Raw genomic sequence first — 20,597 nt, 5'->3', positions numbered from 1 at the left:
CTCCACTCTCTGATCCCAGGTCCCCACCCTGCTTGGCACAAGGAGAATATTCCAGTTCTTTCAAGTAGTCCCAAAGTGGCTTCTCTGGCCCATTCTGTAGCTACAAAAACAGCCATGACCACTCAGCAGGGGTCCCTCTACTATCCCTGTCACCCCATAGCCACATGCCCCTCAGTGCCAACATCCCTATGACATACTGGCAAGTATCCCACAGCACACAGACCATGGCTTTCAGAGGCACACAGATGCCACCCTGGCCTGGCCACTATCCCAAAACAAAAGCTGCCCTGGCATGTCATAGGACCAGAGATTCTGGAATTTTCAGGAACTTTCATGACAGGGGCTGTGTTTTAAATCCACTCTTTATTCGAAAGACAGTAAAGGGTTACAACTAACCTACAAGATAAAGGGTTACCATAAATCTATACATAACCTGTGACAAAGATCAATGAAGACAACACACAAGGCACTCCTCTGTCAAATCAAGCAGCTGACTTTCTAGATGAGGCAGTCTGCAAAGGGATACAGCAGCACTCAGTGACATTCTGCTGAGAACCAGATGCCTAAGTCCCATTTGTGCCTCAACATAGCTAGGAGTCAGGATCCAAAGAGGCCTAAAATCGGCAATGACAGACTCATCCAATACACACCCACCTGGGACACATCCCTGCAATCCCCAGACCCAGGCAACAAGCCAGCTGCAACCTGTCATCTGAGGACTGCTGTCTTCCCGGCAGGATGATGGGAAGCCTGCGCTGCCCTCTGGTAACTTCAGGTGTCTGGAATGGAGTGGTCCATGGTGTGGTGAAGCAGCAATGGGGACAACCTAGACAGGCGACAGTGACAGTGACTGAAACCACAGATGTTCTTCCTTCATCCTCACCCCAGCCTGTTCACCCCACAGGAGCTGCAATCATCCCCCACTTCTAAGGGCTTCAGGTCACGAGAAGCCACCAGAGAGTTGACAAAAGGTCAAAGATAGAGCAGACCAGACCCAAGCTCTGGGTCAGCACCAAGCTGCCAGGGCATGGGGGTGGGGTGCAGAGTGCAGAGGCGGGGTATAATAGCCTTACTTTTTGATCATGTGCTCGTAGATCACAGTGGGAATGATGGTCAGTGTGATGACATTTCCAGCTGTGGTCAGAATCTCAGTAATCTTTTTGTCCTAAAGAGGAAGAAAGATGTCCTGGTCATCCTGGGTACCAGGGATAGCACTGCAGCCCAACTGGTAGTGGCTAGAGGACACCACCCACACCTCACACCTGCCTGCAGCAGCTGGCTGCCCAGGACCCTGGAGATCTCAGGTGGGGCATTGTTCCTCTCATCTGAGAATTGCCAGGGTCATAGAAGCATGACACTGGCCTCCCATTCCTTGAAGGCCAGCCAGTCATATGGACCTGGTGGAACTGTCCCACAAATGTGATCCTTGGGCCCCTACCAACTTTGTTGGGCCCAGTCACACTTGGGCTCCAGTGGGAGACACTGGATCCATCTGTCTCCATAGGCTCCTGCTGGTTCGCCAGCCTGAAGACCTCTCCCACACCCCACTGACTAGTAAGACAAGCTTGAGAAATTGCTTCGATCATGAAGAAAATAATAGACAATCTCCATGCAAAGGGTGTCCAGCAGTTGAATGACAGCTATGGTGGTGAGCCTCTGGTCCCTGCCCAGGCCCTGATGACTATCATTTTGCATTTATAAGGAATCTGGTTCTGTGCTTTCTTAGTTTGAGGAAGAGATGCTTTAGAGGACTACCAAGGGCCACAAACTTTGAAAGATGACTGATCTCAAAAAGTGTAAGTACCAGACACTGCTCAAGAGAATCGACCTTGTACCTAAGGGTCTCATGGTGCCGCAGCTAGGCAGAGTAAACTCCATTCACAGGGATGCTTCTTGCCATCTGTGCAGCTGTAAGGACCACAACCGAGCATGGCTACTCTTAGCATTATGACTGAATTGGTAGCTTTTCAAAAGAAGCAATCTGCAGCAGCTCATGAGTGGCATTACTGTACTCAGGTTTTCAAGCACAGAATGTGGTGGCCTTTTGCTTGGTATGCTTGATCACAGAGAAACGGGAGAGGATGCACCAGGAGGGACCTCAGATGCAGAAAGAATTTTCCTGAGCAAAGCAGCACAAGCCACCAGAATAAGTCTCCACAGAAGGTGAGGAGAGACTGCCCACAAGGAAGCAGACGCAAGATGGGAGGGGCTTTGACCACTATGGAGTGAGATGCCACCACCTACCCATGAGCACTTGGGCGGGGGGGGGGGGTGGAACAGCACAGCCACTGTAGAGTGGCATGAGGTCAGGACTGAGTCACTTCATCTGTTCGTGGCTCAGACCACACAACTCATCACTGCCCATTCTAGAAGCCCTCCATCTTTCCAGATCTATAGCATGTGCCTAAAGCCATGTGCACCGGCTTGCTTTGTAAAGATATAATTCATCTGCCCTCCCTGAAGAATAAGCCAAGGTCAGAAATGGATCTCCAAGTCAGTATTCTAAAGGAAGCCCCATTACTGAATGTAATCAGCATCCAAAGAGAAGTGCCACATGGAGGAGGGGGAGGGGAGGGAGGGGGAAGAGGAGGATGAAGAGGAAGAGGAGGAGTCTTTGTGGCCAGCAGTAACCTGGGTACCCATGTTCCCACACATTACAACACCGCTCTGGTACATCCTGTGTGTTAGGAAGGAAGGAACTCTTACTAGGCATCTACTCATTCTGATTAACATTGCTCAGAGTGCCACACACGAAGTCATACTAAAGCCCCCATAACCTTAGGATGGGGAAGTTGAAGCTCTGGCAGGTTTCACAGACTATGCCCACAGGAGCTGTCCCACCCTCATCACCTTCATGGTGGCCCCATTGCCTGACAAAGCTACACCACTGCCTACCTTTAGCCCAATGACGTTCTGTCCGTTCACCTCACACACATAGTGGTTGGTCAGAAGTCCATTGCGGGCTGCAGAACTTCCCTTTACCACAGAGACAATCTTCCCCTTTTTGATGAAAAAGCCAACTTGGCCTGAGCTGTCTTTGTGCATGGTGACAGTCCTCTGGAATGGCCTGGTAGAAAGTGACAGTAAGCTGGGCTTGCGGGTGTGGTTGGGGCCAGGCAGGGAGGATGCTGGGACCTGGATACTGACCTGTCTCGAACAACCATGACAATCTTCTCCGCTGATGCCTTCTTCAGTGCTTTGTGAGCTTTGTGTGTGTTCCACCCAGCACAGTCACACCCATCAATCTGCAGGATCTGGTCCCCAAAGCGCAACCCCACAAGGGATGCAGGGGTGTTGGCCTGGACCAGCTGCACAAAGAGCCCCTGGGAAGCAGGACCTCAGAGTCAGCACCCCTGGCTGCCTGAGCCCAGGCCTCTCCACTAAGATTTCTTTCCCCATATCCTGTGAATTTACAGTGCAGTGAGACCTAGGATCTATAAGGGATACAGAGGTTACCCCTATTTTCTGGAGGAGGAAACACACCAGACCACACAAAGTAAGCTGAATCAGGATTTCAGCGTCATGATTAATTCTCCTGTACTGCCCTTCCCAAAGATATCTGGCTGGTTTTCTCTACAGTCATTAGGAAGCCAGACCCATGGGAGTTAGGGCACAGGAAAATGGGGTGGGGGTGGGGAACTTGTGAGTGGCAGGAGCCTTGTATGGGGCTGATCCCTGCTGCAACAAGGCACAGCCTCGAGGCCTCAAATATTAAGGTGCCTTTCTCAGAATCTTCCTCGCTGTGAACAGAGGCTCTCTAAGCCCTGGGAGGGGAGCCCCTATATACTATGCCATCTCAGGCTGCTGGGTAGCTGTCCCAAAGGAGAACTTGTATTCCTAGGGCTGTGACAAGGCTATCTAGCACCAGAGGAACACACTCCCCTCCAGAGGTTCCTCCACAGACATTGCTTACCTTGTCAACAGCCTGCAGACGCAGTCCAGTCTTGCCACGCTCATCCTTGCACAGGTGGATCTCTCGCACGCCAGGCTTGATCTCTGCACGCAGTACACCCAGGTTGTTCCCAGATACTGGTGCTACCACCTGCCCAGGACCAGGGCTAGTGACCACCATCTGCAGACATAGTGGTGGGAGTGGGGGGTCAGCCAGGCACCTGGGGCCCATGCCTCAAGGGTCTCTGAGTTCTAGGGAGGGATGAGTAAGAAGGAACAAACAATCCCTGAGTTCCCCTCTCACACACTTTGCAGAGGCTGAGAGAAAATGGAGCTGGGTTCAGGAAGGGGGCACTGTATTTTCCAACAGAAATTAATATCATGAAAAGATGCACTTAGATTTTACTTTTAAAAAAAAAGACATTTTCACAGTAAATAGCCATCAAAGATGACAGGGCTACTTTTGACTTTGTCTTGGACAAAATAATTTGAACCCAAAATTAAAAAATTAACAAACAACCCCTCCTATAGACATCCAAAGGATGTCCAGTCTCATCAGACACAGGACTGTACAATCCAGCCAGTGCAATGAGGCAAGAAAATGGGAGAAATCACACAGGATGGAAAGATACAGTTGCTCCTGTTGACAGACGCCATGATTGTCCACTAGAATGTCTGCAGAAATCTAAAACTCTGAGCCATAAGTTAAATATAAACATTCATCAAGAGCTAGAATTCAATGTCAGCATACAGACATCAACTGTGCTGGGACAGGGACATACACCTGTAGTCCTAGCTACCAAGGAGGCTGAGGTAAGAGGATCACTTGAACCCAAAAGTTAGAAGTCAGCCTGGGCAACAGACTCAACTATTTATCTACATCCTGACCACCCTCCCAAAAAAAGCAGAAAAAAATGAGATATGTGTGAATCTAACAAGATGCGTGTAGAGACAGTATACCAAAGGTGAGAAAAATATAGGGTGCAGAAACATTGACAAAGACCTAAGCAAACAAAGTTTCCTGTGTGCACACACTGAAGAACTAGCAAAGCTGTCAGCGCCTGCGACACAGACACAGCACATGTCTATGGAAACTCTACGAGCTGTTTTGGAGACACAGGCAAGGTCACCAACTTTAGGTTGAAAGACAATGGGATGTGAACAGTGACACAAATTCAGACAAAATGTGGGGAACCACACAAATACCAGGACATCTCTTGCCACAGTATCCAAGGCAGTGGGTTCTAGACACCTCGGTCAACAGCCATCTAGGAAATCCAGAGAGATCCTTACCATGGGGAGGACAATTGCTTTGTTGCAGGGGTCAAGGTCAGTTGGGGGTAGAGGCTATCTCAACAAGACCTACTGTAGCAGCAATGGACAGATGGACAAAAATAAGAACCATGACATAAACTCCTCACTTTTACCAAAAATCTATTCAAATTCAATTATAAAGTTAAAAGTAAAACTGCAGTAATTTCAGTATAATGTAAAAGAAAATCTTTAGAACTCAGGGCTTAGGGAAATTTTCTTTATAAAGGAAATGAAAAAAAAAAGAAAAAAAAAGTATGAAAAAACTTGACCTCATCAAAATTAAAAGCTTTCCCCCTCCTCTGTCAAGCAGACAAAGAGCTAAAGCAAAGACTGGGGATGGTATTTACAACCCACGTGTCTGATGAGGACCCCAGGTTATAAAACATAATCCCTAAACCAACCTTTAAAAATCCAATTAAAATGCACAAAATGGGACTGGCGATTCAGCTCAGTCAGAAGAGTGTTACCTAGAATGCACAAGGCCCTGGGTTTGATCCCCAACACCACACAAACCAGATGCGGTTCACACATCTGGATCCCCAGCACTTGAGAACTAGAAGCAAGAGGGTCAGAAGTTCAAGATCACCTTGGGCCAGACCTTGTCTCATGTGGTGGGGACAGAATAAGACATCCTACATCACTAGCCATTAGGGAAGTGTAGGTGAAGACCTGTCATAACTAGTGAGGGTGATACCAAGAGCTGGTAAGGATGTGAAGGCACCAGGTATATTTGGCACCACTGGCAGGGGAGGAGAATGCACAGCCAGCCCCTCCAGAAGACAGTCTGACAGCAGCTGCCTGTGAACACTCGTTTATCACATGTGTAGCAACTGTATTCCAGCCTGCTATGTCATAAATGCCTTTGGATATAATAGTAAGAAACTGTATACAATGGTAAGAAAAAAGAGAAGTGCCAATTGTGCATGCATGGGGAACTGAATTCATATTCTTAGAACCCACATAAAAAGTTGGGAACAGGGGAGACAGAGACAAGGGGATTCCTAGCATTCAGTACTCGGCCTGGAGAAATCAATGAGCTTCAGGCCCAGTGAGAGACCCTGTCTCAAAAAATAAAGATGAGAAGGGACAGAACAAGACATCAACCTTCGTCTACACACACGCGCACATATACCACAGACCCACAACATAACACATGTATACAACATCCCAGAAGGGTCATTATTTCTGATTTATGCTTAGATAACATTCTCAAATGATAAAATTATGCAGACAAAAAAAACAAGGTTGGGAGAACAAGGCCGGGTGTGCAGCACAGTAGTAAAACAGTTGCCTAACATCCATGAGGTCCCAAGTGCTGCCAAAGAAATAAGAAAAAAGAAAGGGAAGAGGAAGGGTAAGGAGTGAGAAGAAGAAAAGGAAGAGAAGGTTGCCAGGGGTTAGGGGGAGATGTAGATGTGACCACAGAGGGATGGGAGGAGAGCTTCATGAGGAGGAATGGTCCTGTCTTTAGGCGGGGTGATGGGTTGCCTTCATTTGGACAGTGCTAAGCTGACAGCTATAGATACACACTCCACCAGTGTAAGTTGTTGGTCTTGCTACTGTCCTGTGGTTATGAAAGCTACACTTGATGAAATGGAAATTTTATCTTTCCAACCTCCCAGGAACCCATACTTAAAAACAAAAATATTGAAAACATTGAAAGTAATTACAACGATAAAAATTGCTGAGTGTGGAGCTAGAGAGAGGTTGCTCAGCAGAGAACATCTGTTGCTCTTGCAGAGGACTCAGCACCCACATGGTGGCTCACAATCTTCAGTAACTGCAGTTCAAGGGATCTGGCATCCTCTTCTGGCTTCCTTGGGTACCAATCACACATGCAGTGAACATACATACAGACCAAACAATCATATATGTAAAAATAAAGCAAATCTTTTTCAAAGACAACCAAGGAGGGGGGTGTTTAATTTCAGCACTTGGAAGGCAGAAACAGGCAGATTGCTATGACTCTGAAGCCATCTAGGTCTACATAGCCAGTCCCAGGCTAGCCAAGGCTATGAAGAATGGCTGGGTTGACATGCATGCATGTGGTGTGCACATACAAACACACACACACACACACACACACACACACACACATGCACGCACACACACACGCACACACACAAAACCTTTTAAGATGGCAAGACCAAAAGGTAGGGTATTTAGTGGCCACCTAAGGCAAGAGGCAAATACCTACATTATCACCATCTGGAATCTGGGACAGGTTCTTCTGAACTTCTTGGCTAGAGAGAGACAGTCCCATATAACTTTCCAGTTCTGCCAGGTTTGGATACAACTCTGATGGCAAGGAAGAGACAAGGTGTCACTCAGGCTTATGCAGAGCCACCCTGGCTGGCTCAGGGCCACTCTTTTTCCATGAAGCTAGGAAAATTCACCAAGGTTACCCTGATCCCAAGTATCCATTTGTGTCATGTGTCCTGGGGATGCTGGTCAGTGGCGTGGGCCAGCTCTGTCAGAGGCTTGAAGCATCTTTGTCTAGGAGCAGCCTCAGGCACTGAGACCCTCCTATACTGCTGAGGTACTCAGCTCAGCTGCTTTGGCATCCGTTGGACAGTTAACACAAAGCCAGAGCCGGTGCAAGACCACTAGGGACCACAGCCCATGGTGGGGACAGGTCAAGGAGACAGCAGAACCCTGACAGTCCTGTGGCCTTCTCTCACAGGACTGACCCATGATTGCTATGAGTTCTGTATGGGCTACCTCAAACACCTGGTCTTCCCCAGATGGCCTGGCCATCTATCATGCAACTTCTGCCTCACCAGGTCAGTTTCTCCAATGTTTTCTGAAATGCTGAAGGTTAATTGTACATAAGCCCCCACTAAAAGGACAGGTAAGAAACAGGGACTAAGAAGTGGCCAGAATCCTGGGCCATATTCTCAAGGTCAGCAGAGCCCACACACCCAGGAGAGGCAGGCCTGCCCAGCCCTGGGAACGGGAGCTTCAGAAGTTCCCTTCTGTGCCTGGGTGACAGGTCCAGCAGTGCTGGGGTGCAGGACGGTGTTGAGGCTATCATTGTATGAACACGGGGGTCAGGATCACTCACCTGAAAGTGGGGGTGCAGAAGCCATTGGGGCTGACAGAGTGGGCGTCATGGGTGAGGCTCTTGCCTGGGCCTGAAAAAAAGAACACGAAGTGTTGCTCTGCTGTGACTTGGGCCCCAGGAACTCTTGGAGCCCAGGACTCTCTAAAGCAGGGGCTCTGAGCATTGAGTAGGACTGCAGACTTGAGGTGGTAGGGGGTCCTGGAACCCTCAGGGCTCCAGAGTATAAATGTACTGTACATTTACACATGATATAACCCAGGTATAAAAAGTCAAATACTGCATGCTCTCAAAGCTAAATGGATATAGCATATAGCATATAGCATATGGCATATAAGGTAACTGTGGTTTACATTCAGAAATTACTAACATTTCAAAATAGGTAGTTGAGAGGAGTTTGAGTGTTCCAAGCCCAAAGAACTGATATAAGTCTGAAATGATGGATGGGCCTGAGCTGACCAGTACAGTGTGTACACAGGTTGAAATGTCACATGTATCCCCATGAGGATGTATAGCCACAAAATGTTAATTAAAAATCAAAACTGCATATTTTTTTTAAATGTGACCTCTTGGGGGCCAGAGAGATGGTTCAGTGGTCAAGAGCACTTGCTGCTCTTGGCAGAGGACCTGAGTTCAGTTCCCAGCACCCACATCACAACTGACAACCACCTATAACTGGAGTTTCTGAGGATCTGATGCCCTACTCTGGCCTCTGAGGGCAATGGACACGCACACGGCACATATACATAGATGCAGAGAACACATGCATATTATAAAAATAAATAAATCTTTTTTTAATGTGGCCTCTTTGTACATGCATCTTTCTGGCAGAATGTCCTCTGGTGCCTGTGACCATCGTTTTCTAGCCATGGCAGCCAAAGCATGAAAGCCCAACTCCCAACCAGGGAGAGAGGCTGAAACTTCCAGGCTTCTGGGAACATACAGGGGGTGGGGTGGAGGTGGAAGAGTCTGTTTGGGACTGAGCAGGCTGAGCCCATGCCCTGGGCTTCCTGAGGATGCTATCTGGCACGTGGGGTGTTCCTGCAGAGGATGGGAGAAGTGCCAGAACCCACCTCACTGTGGCTGCTTTGTCTTTCCACGTCTGTTCAGACTCCATGGACCTTTACCCCTGGACTCTCCCTTTACCCACCAGCCTCTGCACTGAGCCCCAGGGCTTCCCTGGAATTCTCAAGGGCTCCTAGTAACTAGGATCTTCCAAGATAAGCCTTAGTTACTAGTGTTAATCCCCAAGGTCGCCGTCGGGGACTCTAGGCAAATGGAGCCTGGTTCCTTACCTGGATGACTTGGCCCACCTTCAGATCCTCCAGAGATGGGTACAGGACAGACATAACTGCTTCCTGAAGCACACTGCAGAATGCAGAGGGTGATAAATTGTTAGAATGCAGCTCCCATCCTCCTGAAAAAAAAAAAGGCAGGACTGCTGCCTCCTGCCACCTGTGTCCCACAACACGCTGAGACCATCACCAGGAGTTACTATCTTATCTTAAAGATGAGAATTCACACCAATCTGTTTCTCGGGCTCATAATCACCATAAAATTCCATATTTGACTAATCCTGGACCCTAGAAACCAAACCTAGTGGACCATTCAGGATGTACCCAGAAGAAAAGACAGGGTCACAGGCCTCATTTTTCCTGCTATGTGTAAAAAGTCAGATGAACTGGTAAGGTTTCCCCATCCAGATTGGCAGGTGCACATGGAGCAGCTGCTGTGTACCAGTTGAGGCTGGGAACTGGCACAGTGTCACCCACAACCACAGGCAGGTTGGGACTTAGCATTTAAACAGAAAGGTGGGAGACTCTAGAAACCCTCCCAATCTCTTCCTTCCTTCCTGTTTCATCTCCACAGCATACCACCTGGCGTAGGGTCACTACTGCTGCGATGAAACACCACGACCAAGGCAACCTGGGGAGAAAAGGGTAGTTCACCCACACTTCCATGTAACCATCATCACCGAATGCAGTTAAGGTAGGAACCTGGAGGCAGGAGCTGGCGCAGAGGCTTGCTCCTCATGGCTTGCTCAGGCTGCTTTCTTATAGAAGCCAGAATGACCAGGGTAGCACCACTCACTGAGAATGTGTCCTACAGGCCTGCCTATCAGGGGCATTTTCTCAACAGAGGTTCTGTCCTCTGACTCAAACTTGTATCAAGTTGACACAAAAACTAGTTGGTACAACTGACCCTTTGTTAACTTGATAAGCACATCACTTATTAAGTATAACCTTTCTTTTCCTGGTGTTCTCAAGGTCTCAATATTACAATCAGTCTTTACAAATTCAAACATTTTAAATATCCAGTCTCTTTAAAAATCCAAGGTCTTGTGGCTGGAGAGATGGCTCAATGGTTAAGAGCACTGACTGAACTTCCAGAGATCCTGAGTTTAATTCCCAGCAACCACAATTTTACCACACAGCTCACAATCATCTATAATAGGATCTGATGCCCTCTTCTGGTATGTCTGAAGACAGCGACAGTGTACTCACATATATAAAATAAATAATCCAAGGTCTCCTTAAAATCCAAAATATCTTTTAAAATTCAGTCTCTCAACTGCAGGCTCCTGTAGCATCAAAAATCCTTTCTTACTCCAAATGTTAAGAGCCGAGTGGCAGCACTGTTGCACAGCGCACTGGAGGCCCTGGGGTCTGCACCAGCACCACAGTCCTCCCTCTGAAGAACACATAAACTGGGGCATTGAATATAACACTGTTCCACAGGGAGGAGGAACTGAGGCTGAGGGGCACTGCACACACCCACACTTCGTCACCCTGCATGAGAATCTGCAGCACCTAAGGTGCTCAATGAAGCCCTGACTATCACCTCTTAAAAATATGCCATTTCCTCCCTACATCAAATGCCCAGGTGAAGTTTGCCCTTCTGGGTTCTTCCCTTTACCTGACCCAGTCACACTTTCCTGCCCTTTGCTAGGCAGGCTACTCCAGCTGGATGCTCCACTCTTTCTGTCACCTCCCTCTTGCTGTGCCCACCTCCCAGAGTAGAGGTCACTGCCCTGTCACCCTGGGCCCTGCCCCCAAGACAGGCTCTGAGCTATCCACCCACCTCCAACTCTTCGGTTAGCCTGTGCCTTCCCAGCTCACTGCCACTACTAATGGTTAAGGTATGTCATTCTTGCCCACATGTAACAGGAAGGCTAGGAGGTGGCATAGGGAACTGATTAGGCTGTGCCGTGATGCTGTGAACCCAGCCCTGTGAGCCTGCATGACCCGAAGGCACCTAGGGCATTCTCATGAGTCATTTCTCCCTCTGTACCTGCTGCCCAACCCAAGTTCTCCTTAACTTCCTCTCGTGTATAACCAAGTCCCCTCCCTCCCAAATCCCTGTCATACAGACCTCTCTGCCCATCATTACTGACATAGCACCCCTAAACAGGTCATGACGTCTTTCTCTGCTCTTCAGACAGAACCCACCAGGCCTTTTAAGCCTGAAGCTAGGATGGCATGGCTTTGCTTAAAGGCCCCTGCCTCTGATGCAGAGGCCATGAAGGGGTGCTGCTTACTGACTTGCTCCTCATGGCTTACCTCAGACTGCATCCATGTAGAACCCAGGACCACCAGCTCAGGGTGGTAATACCCACAATGAGATGGGCCCTCCCCCATCAATCACTAATTAAGAAAGCACTCTACAGGCTTGCCTACAGCTGGATCTTTTGGAGGCATTTTTTTTCCAATTGAGGTTCCCTCCTTTCAGATGACCCCGGTTTATGTCAAGTTGACATAAGAACAACAGCACAGTTGACTCCTTGATGACCTGACACACAAACAGATCACTGTTGAGCCATAGCCTTTCCTTTCTTGCTCATCCAAGAGCACACATTAATAGCAGCAAAAAAAAAAAAAAGTAAAACATCCCAACTTAAAAAATTCTCACAATCAGCCGGGCAGTGGTGGCGCACGCCTTTAATCCCAGCACTTGGGAGGCAGAGGCAGGCAGATTTCTGAGTCCGAGGCCAGCCTGGTCTACAGAGTGAGTTCCAGGACAGCCAGGGCTACACAGAGAAACCCTGTCTCGAAAAACCAAAAAAAGAAAAAAAAAGTCTCACAATCTTTAGAAATTCAAACACTTAAAATTTCAGTCTCTTTAAAATATTCAAAGTCTCTCTAAAATTCCAAAGTTTCATTAGAAGTTCAAAATCTCTCAACTGTGGGCTACTGTAAAATCAAAACAAGTTGAATGCTCTTTTATTCCAAGAGAAAAGAACCAAGGTACAGTCACAATGAAATCAAAGAAAAACCAAACTTCAGCTCACTAAATAACTCAGTGTCCAGCTTCTGGGATTCATTCACAGCTAAGCTAGAGTCTTTGCTTCTCTCTGAAAGCTCACAAGTCAGGCCTCCGTTACCTCCACTGCTTTTAGCATTGTGTTCTAATCCTCCAGCCTCTCACAGCAGCTCACCAACCTTTGAACACTCAATGGCTTTTCCAGAGCTCCAAAGTCCTTCTACAAGCCTTCCCACAACAACGTGGTAAAGTAGATCACAAGTAATGTTCTACAATCCTGGTTCCAATTTTCGTCTTAGTTAGGTTTATTATTATTGTCATGAAACACCATGACAACTTGGGAAGGACAGCCTTTATATGACTTACATATTCCGAATCATAGTCCGTTGAGGGAAGTTAAGGTAGGAACTCAAACCAAACAGGAACCTGGAGGCAGGAGCTGATGCAGAAGCCATGGAGTACTGCTTACTGGCTTGCTTCTCGTGGCTTACTCAGCCTGTTTTCTAACAGCAACCAGGAACTTCAGTCCAGGAGTGGTCCCCCCCACAATGGGGGTAGGACCTCCACACCAACCACTAATTTAAGAAAATGTTCTACAGGTTTGCCTACAGCCAGATCTTATAGAGGCATTCTCTCAGTTGAGGCTCCCTCCTCTCAGATGACTCTAGCTTCTGTTGACATAAAGCCAGCCAGCACACACACCAGTAGCTCCTGTGGAACCCAGCCTATACTTCCTGAAATGGCCCACAGGGGCTTCCTGAATCTTCCCTGGAATGCAATTGCTAACCCAAAGGCCAGATGGAAATAAATTGTATTTGACCTTGCAGAATACATAACAATTTGCTACTTAAATACAAAATTCAGGCGCTCCACTTAACAGCTTCCTGAAGAACAGGAAGCTTTGGCAACTGAAGGTCAACGGCCACAGACTCCAGTGTGCAGGTCCCACCACTCTCCACTGTCTCCGTCACCAAGGCTATGTTCATTGGAAATGAGTTCCAATAAATTTGTTTGCAAATTTTGTTTATTTATTGATTGGTTGGTTTTTCGAGACAGAGTTTCACCTTTTAGCCCTGGCTGTTGTGTTCCAATAGGTTTCTGTTTGCAAATCTATCTTTCTTTCTTTCTTTCTTTCTTTCTTTCTTTCTTTCTTTCTTTCTTTCTTTCTTTCTTTCTTTATCTTCCCTCCCTCCCTCCCTCCCTCCCTCCCTCCCTCCCTCCTTTCTACCTACCTACCTACCTACCTACCTACCTACCTACCTACCTACCTATGTTTTTTTGATACAGAGTTTCTCCTTGTAGCCTGGCTGTCCTGGAACTCACTCTGGAGACCATTCTGGCCTCACACTCACAGAGATGTACTTGGCTCTGCCTCCTGAGTGCTGGGATTAAAGGCATGCACCACCACCACCACCAAACCTGCTTTTTTTGCAGTTTTTACCTTATTCCCCAGTTTCACATCTTTCCATGTGTCCTTCCCCAACCCTTATTTTCAACAACTGCAACAAAGAGATACTTTCAAGCAAAGGAATGAATCTCACTGTTTTTGTTCTCTCAGCCTTGGGGAGTACTGCTCCTTCTGTCTAGCATACTGTCTGAGTAACAGTCTCTGCTCCTTGCCTAGCTCATGCCAAATAATTCTCAAGTCTAAAATAAGAGGATCCTTCTCATAGGACGCCTGATCTGAGTTGAGCCCTGTAGTGCTCACCCTGTCTTTACTCCTGCTTTTCCACTAATCTAGTCGATTCTACTTGTCTAGCTGTTTTCTTAGATTGGGAGGCCCAAGAGGGCCTTCTCATTGGCTGCAGAACTCCTCAAATGTCATGCATAGAGGAGAATGCAATACAATGTATTTGGCCTTTCCACTTCTCCCTTAGTAAAGCAAAGTTCTGATACTTCAAGACCATGCCCTTCTTAGGAATGGAACCAAGAACCAGAGGACTAAATGCACTTTATGTCTTAATCTTGGGTAGTTCCTTAAATATGAATTGTCTGATCCCTTTGAGATCACTCTATGGGACCAGATCTTTCAGCCTGATTTATGGTCCTATCCAGGACCTGGCTCCTCTGTGTTCTCTGTCACATAATCTATCCTAGACTAAATCATGTGGTGTGGCACTTCCTGCTACTCTCTGAAAGTATATAAAATTCAAATATTTTTTCCAACACGGCCCTCCTTTCCCCATCTGTCTATGATAGCTGTCTTTCTGACTTTAAGCTCTCTCTTTTAATGAAGTTCTTCTCTAAGTTTTAAAGGGAAATCTCTCCTGTCCTTAAAGACCCATTCATGTTGTCTCTGATAGAAGACATCATCTCTTCTTAATGCTTTCCCCTGTCAAGGCCTGGTCATGGCTCCTGTGGTCTCAAGGCTCTCTCCCCTAACAAAGTTTATTCCCAAAAGGTATTTTTGTGTCAGCTCCTTTCCTAAACCAACCAAACCAACCCACTTACTCACGTACCCACTTGCAGCCCTTCTTATCTGACATGAAAACATGAACAAAATCTGAAAATAAAAAGTTCACTTCTAATTTGTACTGAAAAATATTTTTAAGTAGCATGACCAGGACTCCTTCATAGATAGGGTTGTGCCTGCTCTCTTACGGCTCAAGTACCCAACCAGTCCTTTGCTGATTTTTGTTGCCTGCCTGGTTGCAAGGACAGCTACAGTTCCTTGTCTTAGGCTAGCTTTGGGGGCAGGAATGAGGATCCTAAGGCAAGAATTTCCTAGGGGCAGGAAGCATATGGTTCTAATCTCCTTTTAGATCAACTACAGGAAAAAACCCTTCTCCTGGGGCCTGCCCTATAATGTACACCTTCCCGGAGACTTTTAACCTTGAAATAACGCCTAGCAGTTACCATCTGCCAAATTATGCTTTGCCATCAGTATGCACTACGCGGATACGAACTTATAAGGCCACCTGTATTCTTTTTTCTAACAGTATGGCAAAGAAGCAGGTGCGTTTTGCAATTGCCCTCTGAAAGAAAACAGGCTCAGAGACCTCCAGGAACACTTTCATCACTCCCTTTACAAGGAATGATGAATATTTTTTTATGGCAAACTGCTGTCCTTCTCCTCACTACAAGGCAGCCTTGCCTGGGCAGTAACTCAAGAGGAATCCCAACCCGTTTCTTTCGTTTAAAAACCAGAGCACGTGGGAACAGACGCCGCACTTTTTCTGCACTAAATACCCGGGAGAGACTCAACTGTCCAGAGCCCATCCTCTGTACGCCTCTACGTCACAAGACTCCAGGACCCCCCAAGGTGCCCACACACTCCCCCATCCTAAGGCTCAGATCGTTGCCGGAAGCTGCGTCTCCTCTTGTGGTCTGTAACGCCTGCGCAGAAATCCTGCTTAGCTGCGTGTGGTGCCCACGACGCATGTGCACCAAGCCTACTTGCGTGCGGGCGTGCGCGCGCGCGCGGGGGTGGGGGGTGGTCAGGGTGGGGCCTGTGTACCCAGGATGCCCCACGGCTGCGGAGTCACCTTGACAACCTTTTTCCCCGGGAGTTGCAGACTGTCTGTGCCCAGCGTTAGTTTTCCAAAGAGGCCGGCAATGCAGCGGAATATGCGACCGGAAGACCAGCCTGCCTCTGCAGCCCTCCTCATGCGTACCTAAAGAGACCTAGAGCCCGCGGTTCTTCCAAGGGTCCCTTGTGGGTCTCAGCTCGTCAGACCCTTTGACTTACTCGGCACCCAGGCAACAATGGGTGGGAGAAGAGAGCAGAGTCTACACCCCCGCCCTGCTGCTCATTCTGAAAAGATTCCCCTCTCTCTTTGATTTAGAAGCGCTTTCAAGTCCCTAGGTATTGCTTCTGGTGTCATGCTCTCAGGATCCTGGCATGGCGCTGACTCTTGACCTGCCTTGTTTGAAAATGCAGGCGCACCAACCACCATTGCTGGAACCATTGGGCGTCTGCTGCCCAGGGAAGTGGACTTGGCTGGGGAATCACTTCCTACGGAAAATTAGACCAATCATCCTTTATAAGGGACTCAGACAATGGACTCCATAAGATGCAGGGGAAAAGCTAGAAAATCAAGGAAACCTCCAAGATCGGCCTGTGGCCATGAAGGATGGAATGGTTAAGCCAGAGTAGAGTGTGCTATAGGGAGGCGCAGGCATAAATTCCACCTGTTGATATATATATATATATATATATATATATATATATATATATATATATATATATATATATATATCCTTCAGAAGACTACCTTTAAGTTTCCCCAAATCTTGACTGCAGTCCCACCAAATAAACTTATGAATTGAATCAGAAATCTGGGAGTTACCCTCAGATCCTGCCTTTACCTGTTGGTGAAACCATATCCAGCTCCTTACACCAGAATCAATCTCAGACCTCTACAGGACTTTAAACATTTCATGACTGACCCCTGGTGGACATGTCTCTATCCTTACCCCCCACTTACAGCAGTCCCTTCATTTCAAGTAGCTTGGCTGATTCTAAAACTCAGCCTGCTAATCCGTGCCTTCACGCCTTGGCAGTACTGTTCCCTCTGCTTTAAATGCCATCCACAGTTCACGTGGTGAGTTGTTAGTTGTTCTAAGCCTGCCTCTAAACTCTACACCCACACGAACCCCATGGATCTTCGTATTTGCTAGTCATTACTCATTCTACACATATTGAGGAAGTGCCTACTCTGAGCCAGGCCTTCTGCAGTTCCTAGATTGAAATTCCACCATGCCTTACTGGTTTGCCAGTCACCCTCACTAGCCAGTGTGAAATGCCAGTGCCAAGCCCTGTGTCTCCATAAAGGAACTGGAGAAAAGCAGACACAGGGAAGAGAATCCTGAAAACCCAGTGTGTAGGTAGCTATTTCCTCTGAATTGAAACAACAGTCCTCCTAGGAGGGAGTGGGAGGCCCATGAGAGTCGGGAGCCTAAAGGAGCATAAAAGACTCTGGGCTCAGAAAGCTGATTCACAAAGCCCTCCCCAGGGTTATGTAAGCAGTGAACAATTGAGAGGGGAGAGGTATCTGCAGTCATCACCAATGCTGGGGTGAACTGCCTGAGTCACCTAGGCTCCTTTAACCCTACTAAACCCCTTGGTTTACCAGTTAACATGGACGTTTATTTTAGTTCAGCGTTCTCAACCTGTGGGTTGCAAACCCTTTGGGACTGAGCAATCACATGAGACCATCAGAAAACAGATATTTACATTATGATTCACAACAGTAGCAAAGTTACAGTTACGAAGTAGCAACAAAAAATTAATGGTTGGGGGGGGTCACCTCAACATGAGGAACTATTAAATGTCACAGCATTAGGAAGGCTGAGAGCCACTGTTTTAGTTGGTCTGTCATTGGTTCTTTGAGGTGAATAGATGTTTGTATACATCTCCCCAGAATGTCACCTGACACCTTGATAAACATTCTTCCAGTTACCACCTGTAGAAAGTGTCTTAAAGAAAAACCAGGTGTTCGAAGGGAAACTCCAGCCTAATGAGGTACACATAAAGTGGGGTGACAACACAAGAATTTGCTCAGTTCCTACAGTGAGTTGACTCTCTGAAGGGAACCCATCCAGTCCTCACTCCCAGGGACTTCCCTTCCCTGTATCTTTCCATTTCCATCCCAGAGCTTTCTACACTTCTTTGTATTGTAAGTAATAACACTCACAGTATATCAGCAGGGCTGGAAAGGGGCCCGTTAGCCCCCATCTTTGAACTTAAAGAATAAGAACACTTTGTTCCAAACTGCTGGAGCTCTGGGGCTCCCACTTGTTCCTGTGGACAACTCATCTATCCTTCAGAAAACAGAAGCGTGGGTTAATGTGACGGAGTAATAGCTTCTGTAAGGCCAAATTAGTCCAGGAGCTGGTGAATCGGCGAGGAGGAGGCTGTTGCTAAGCCACAAGCATGTACCTCCTCCTTCTAGGGCTATACTGTGCCAGAGGGAACAGGACTCAGGAAATTCTGTTCTCCCACTGAAGGTCCAGGGGAGGCAGAACAGAAGCCAGGGCTTTAGAGAGAGGCTCAAGCTACTGCCTGCCTCTGACTGTGAGAGCAAAGAATGAGCTAGGCTCTATGTCATTTATTTTGTAACAACAGAAAAATATTTGCTTTCAGCACAGAGTTATCCAGGCATAAGAAGACTGAACGAGTTATGCATGGAGAACATTATTAGCTCAGTGCCTAGTGCAAATAGGCAACTCCATAATACCTGTCTGCTCATCCCACTTAGGACCACCTCCTAAGTCCAGGTACTATTGTGGATGCCCACACTAAGAAGTGAACAAAAGTACCACTCTTTGATGTAGGGACCGTGTAGTGAAGAGCTGGGTTAAAAAGCCCCAAGACGTTGTGGGCTGTGTCAGGTGGTAGGAAGAAAACGAAGTGGCATGGAGAGTGGAGGGTGCCAGTGGGATTAGGGGAGCCTTGCTGTGGAGCTGAGAGACATTTAAGTAAAAGCTTAAAGAACTGGGTGGGCAAGAACATTCCAAGGAGACAGGGCCCACTGCACAGTTCCTGAGGTGAGCATGGCCTCAATGTTCAGAGGACTCTGAGGGAGAAAACCAGAGAAGACAGGAGAGGCTCAGGTCCTGGAGGGGCTCAAAGGTCTTGGTGAGAATTTTGGCCCTTCTTGAGTTAGAGGGAGCCACTAAGGAAGTCAGAGCATCGGAGAGCTCTGATGGGTCTGATAGCCTTCAGGGTCTTCTGGCCAACGGATGTAGGATAGATTAGAGGTAAGGGTAGAGGATAGAAAAGTGCAGAAAATCATACATCCTTCAGACCCTGCCTGGGATCAGAAAAGGAAAGCTTTGTTCTTGTTTCATTCTGAGTGAAGCAAATTAAAAGGCGACCTAGGAAGTCCTGGAAGACAGGACAAAGGAGGGAAAGAAATTGATTGTGGGGTCTTGTTTACCTCTGTTATCCCAGCCAATACAGACTGTTCTTACCTGCTGGCTCCGCAGTCGGTACCCTTCTCCAGCCACTGCAGCCTCCTGGGATGTGCTGGTGGCCTATGTCCCAGTTGGGTTCCTGCTCTGGGAAGGGTGGTGCCCGCCCCTTGTTCAGCTGACTCACTGTGGACTGGGATGGGCCCAGGTTACCTGTGTGGCTCGGTAAACATAGCAATCACCCACGTGAGGCCTTCGCTTGAGTCTAGATTCAGAGGTGGGGCTAAAGGGTACAGCTCATATAAGTAGATGTTGTAGAGATGGGTGCAAACTGGGGCTGCCTGGCCTATGAGGAAGTCAGCTCGGGCTGTGGGGGCCTCACCCTGCCAATAGGCAAAGTCAGTTAACTGGACAGCAGTGAGATCCATGTCCTGGCTCTTAAAAGGTGGCCATATTATGTAACATAGTATATTTCCTAGAAATGTATTACAATGCAATCTCTGGATCCATCACTGTTTCTTTTAGTAAAACCAATCTAGAAATCCCAGATTCCTGACACTGGTCACCAATCTATAGAAGATAACACAATTATTAAGTCACTTCAGGAAGGTGCCAAGGGGAAATATAACAATACTGAGACAGTGAATAACCACCACTGAGGTCATACCCTCTGGTTTTGTTTTCAGAAAAGTGTGTACTGCAGGAAGCCTAGGAAACCCCACCCCCTCTCCTGCCCTCTTTCATTCCTTCTGAGATGCTAGGGATCAAGTCTCACACTCTTAAGAAAATACTGCCTGACATCTCCAGACCCTGGTGTACAAAACTTTTCAGTTTGTACTTTTGTGTAGATTCCAATAATGGTAGGGAATTGTGTGTGCATACAGAGGTCAGAGATTAACTGTCTTTTCTCTATCCTCTCCACCTTAGTTTTAACGGAGTCTTTCACTGAACCTAGTGCTCACCATTCCAGCTAGACTGGCTGCTCAGCAAGCCCCTGGGGTCTGTCTGTGCACCTGCAGATGTGCTGTTCACAACTGTCATGTGGGTGTGAAGGGGTCCTCAGATACGCACAGCCAGCACACCACCCATCGAGCCAGCCCTCCAGCCTTGCTTATAATTTTCCTAAGCAGTAAATGGTTTTTGTTTTTTGGTTTGTTTCTTAAATCTAATTGGTAATCAACCTCCTGGAAGAATTAAAGAACTGTGCTGATATTGG

The 20,597-nt window shown here is 47.4% G+C and overlaps 1 protein-coding gene across 2 annotated transcripts; it reads right to left on the bottom strand.

Annotated features, from left to right (window-relative positions):
* Positions 1-344: 344 nt before the first annotated feature.
* Sdcbp2 (syndecan binding protein 2) lies at positions 345-19,591 on the bottom strand. Of its 2 annotated transcripts, none has more exons than XM_076929961.1 (9): positions 19,442-19,591; positions 9,562-9,634; positions 8,270-8,339; positions 7,403-7,503; positions 3,914-4,072; positions 3,148-3,323; positions 2,896-3,067; positions 1,074-1,165; positions 345-826 (listed from the first exon to the last, which is right to left on the bottom strand). In XM_076929961.1, exons 2-9 carry the CDS (start codon positions 9,613-9,615, stop codon positions 772-774), a joined length of 879 nt encoding a protein of 292 aa, XP_076786076.1. In that variant the 5' UTR covers positions 9,616-9,634; positions 19,442-19,591; the 3' UTR covers positions 345-771. The 2 variants fall into 2 exon arrangements, with proteins under 2 accessions (XP_076786076.1, XP_076786075.1); XM_076929960.1 differs by lacking the exon at positions 19,442-19,591 and adding an exon at positions 15,732-15,904.
* Positions 19,592-20,597: the final 1,006 nt, after the last annotated feature.

Source organism: Arvicanthis niloticus, chromosome 2, assembly GCF_011762505.2.
Source record: "Arvicanthis niloticus isolate mArvNil1 chromosome 2, mArvNil1.pat.X, whole genome shotgun sequence".
Taxonomy (NCBI): Eukaryota; Metazoa; Chordata; class Mammalia; order Rodentia; family Muridae; genus Arvicanthis; species Arvicanthis niloticus.
Note: the sequence above shows the minus strand (reverse complement) of the source record. Positions and strands in the feature narration are given on the sequence as shown.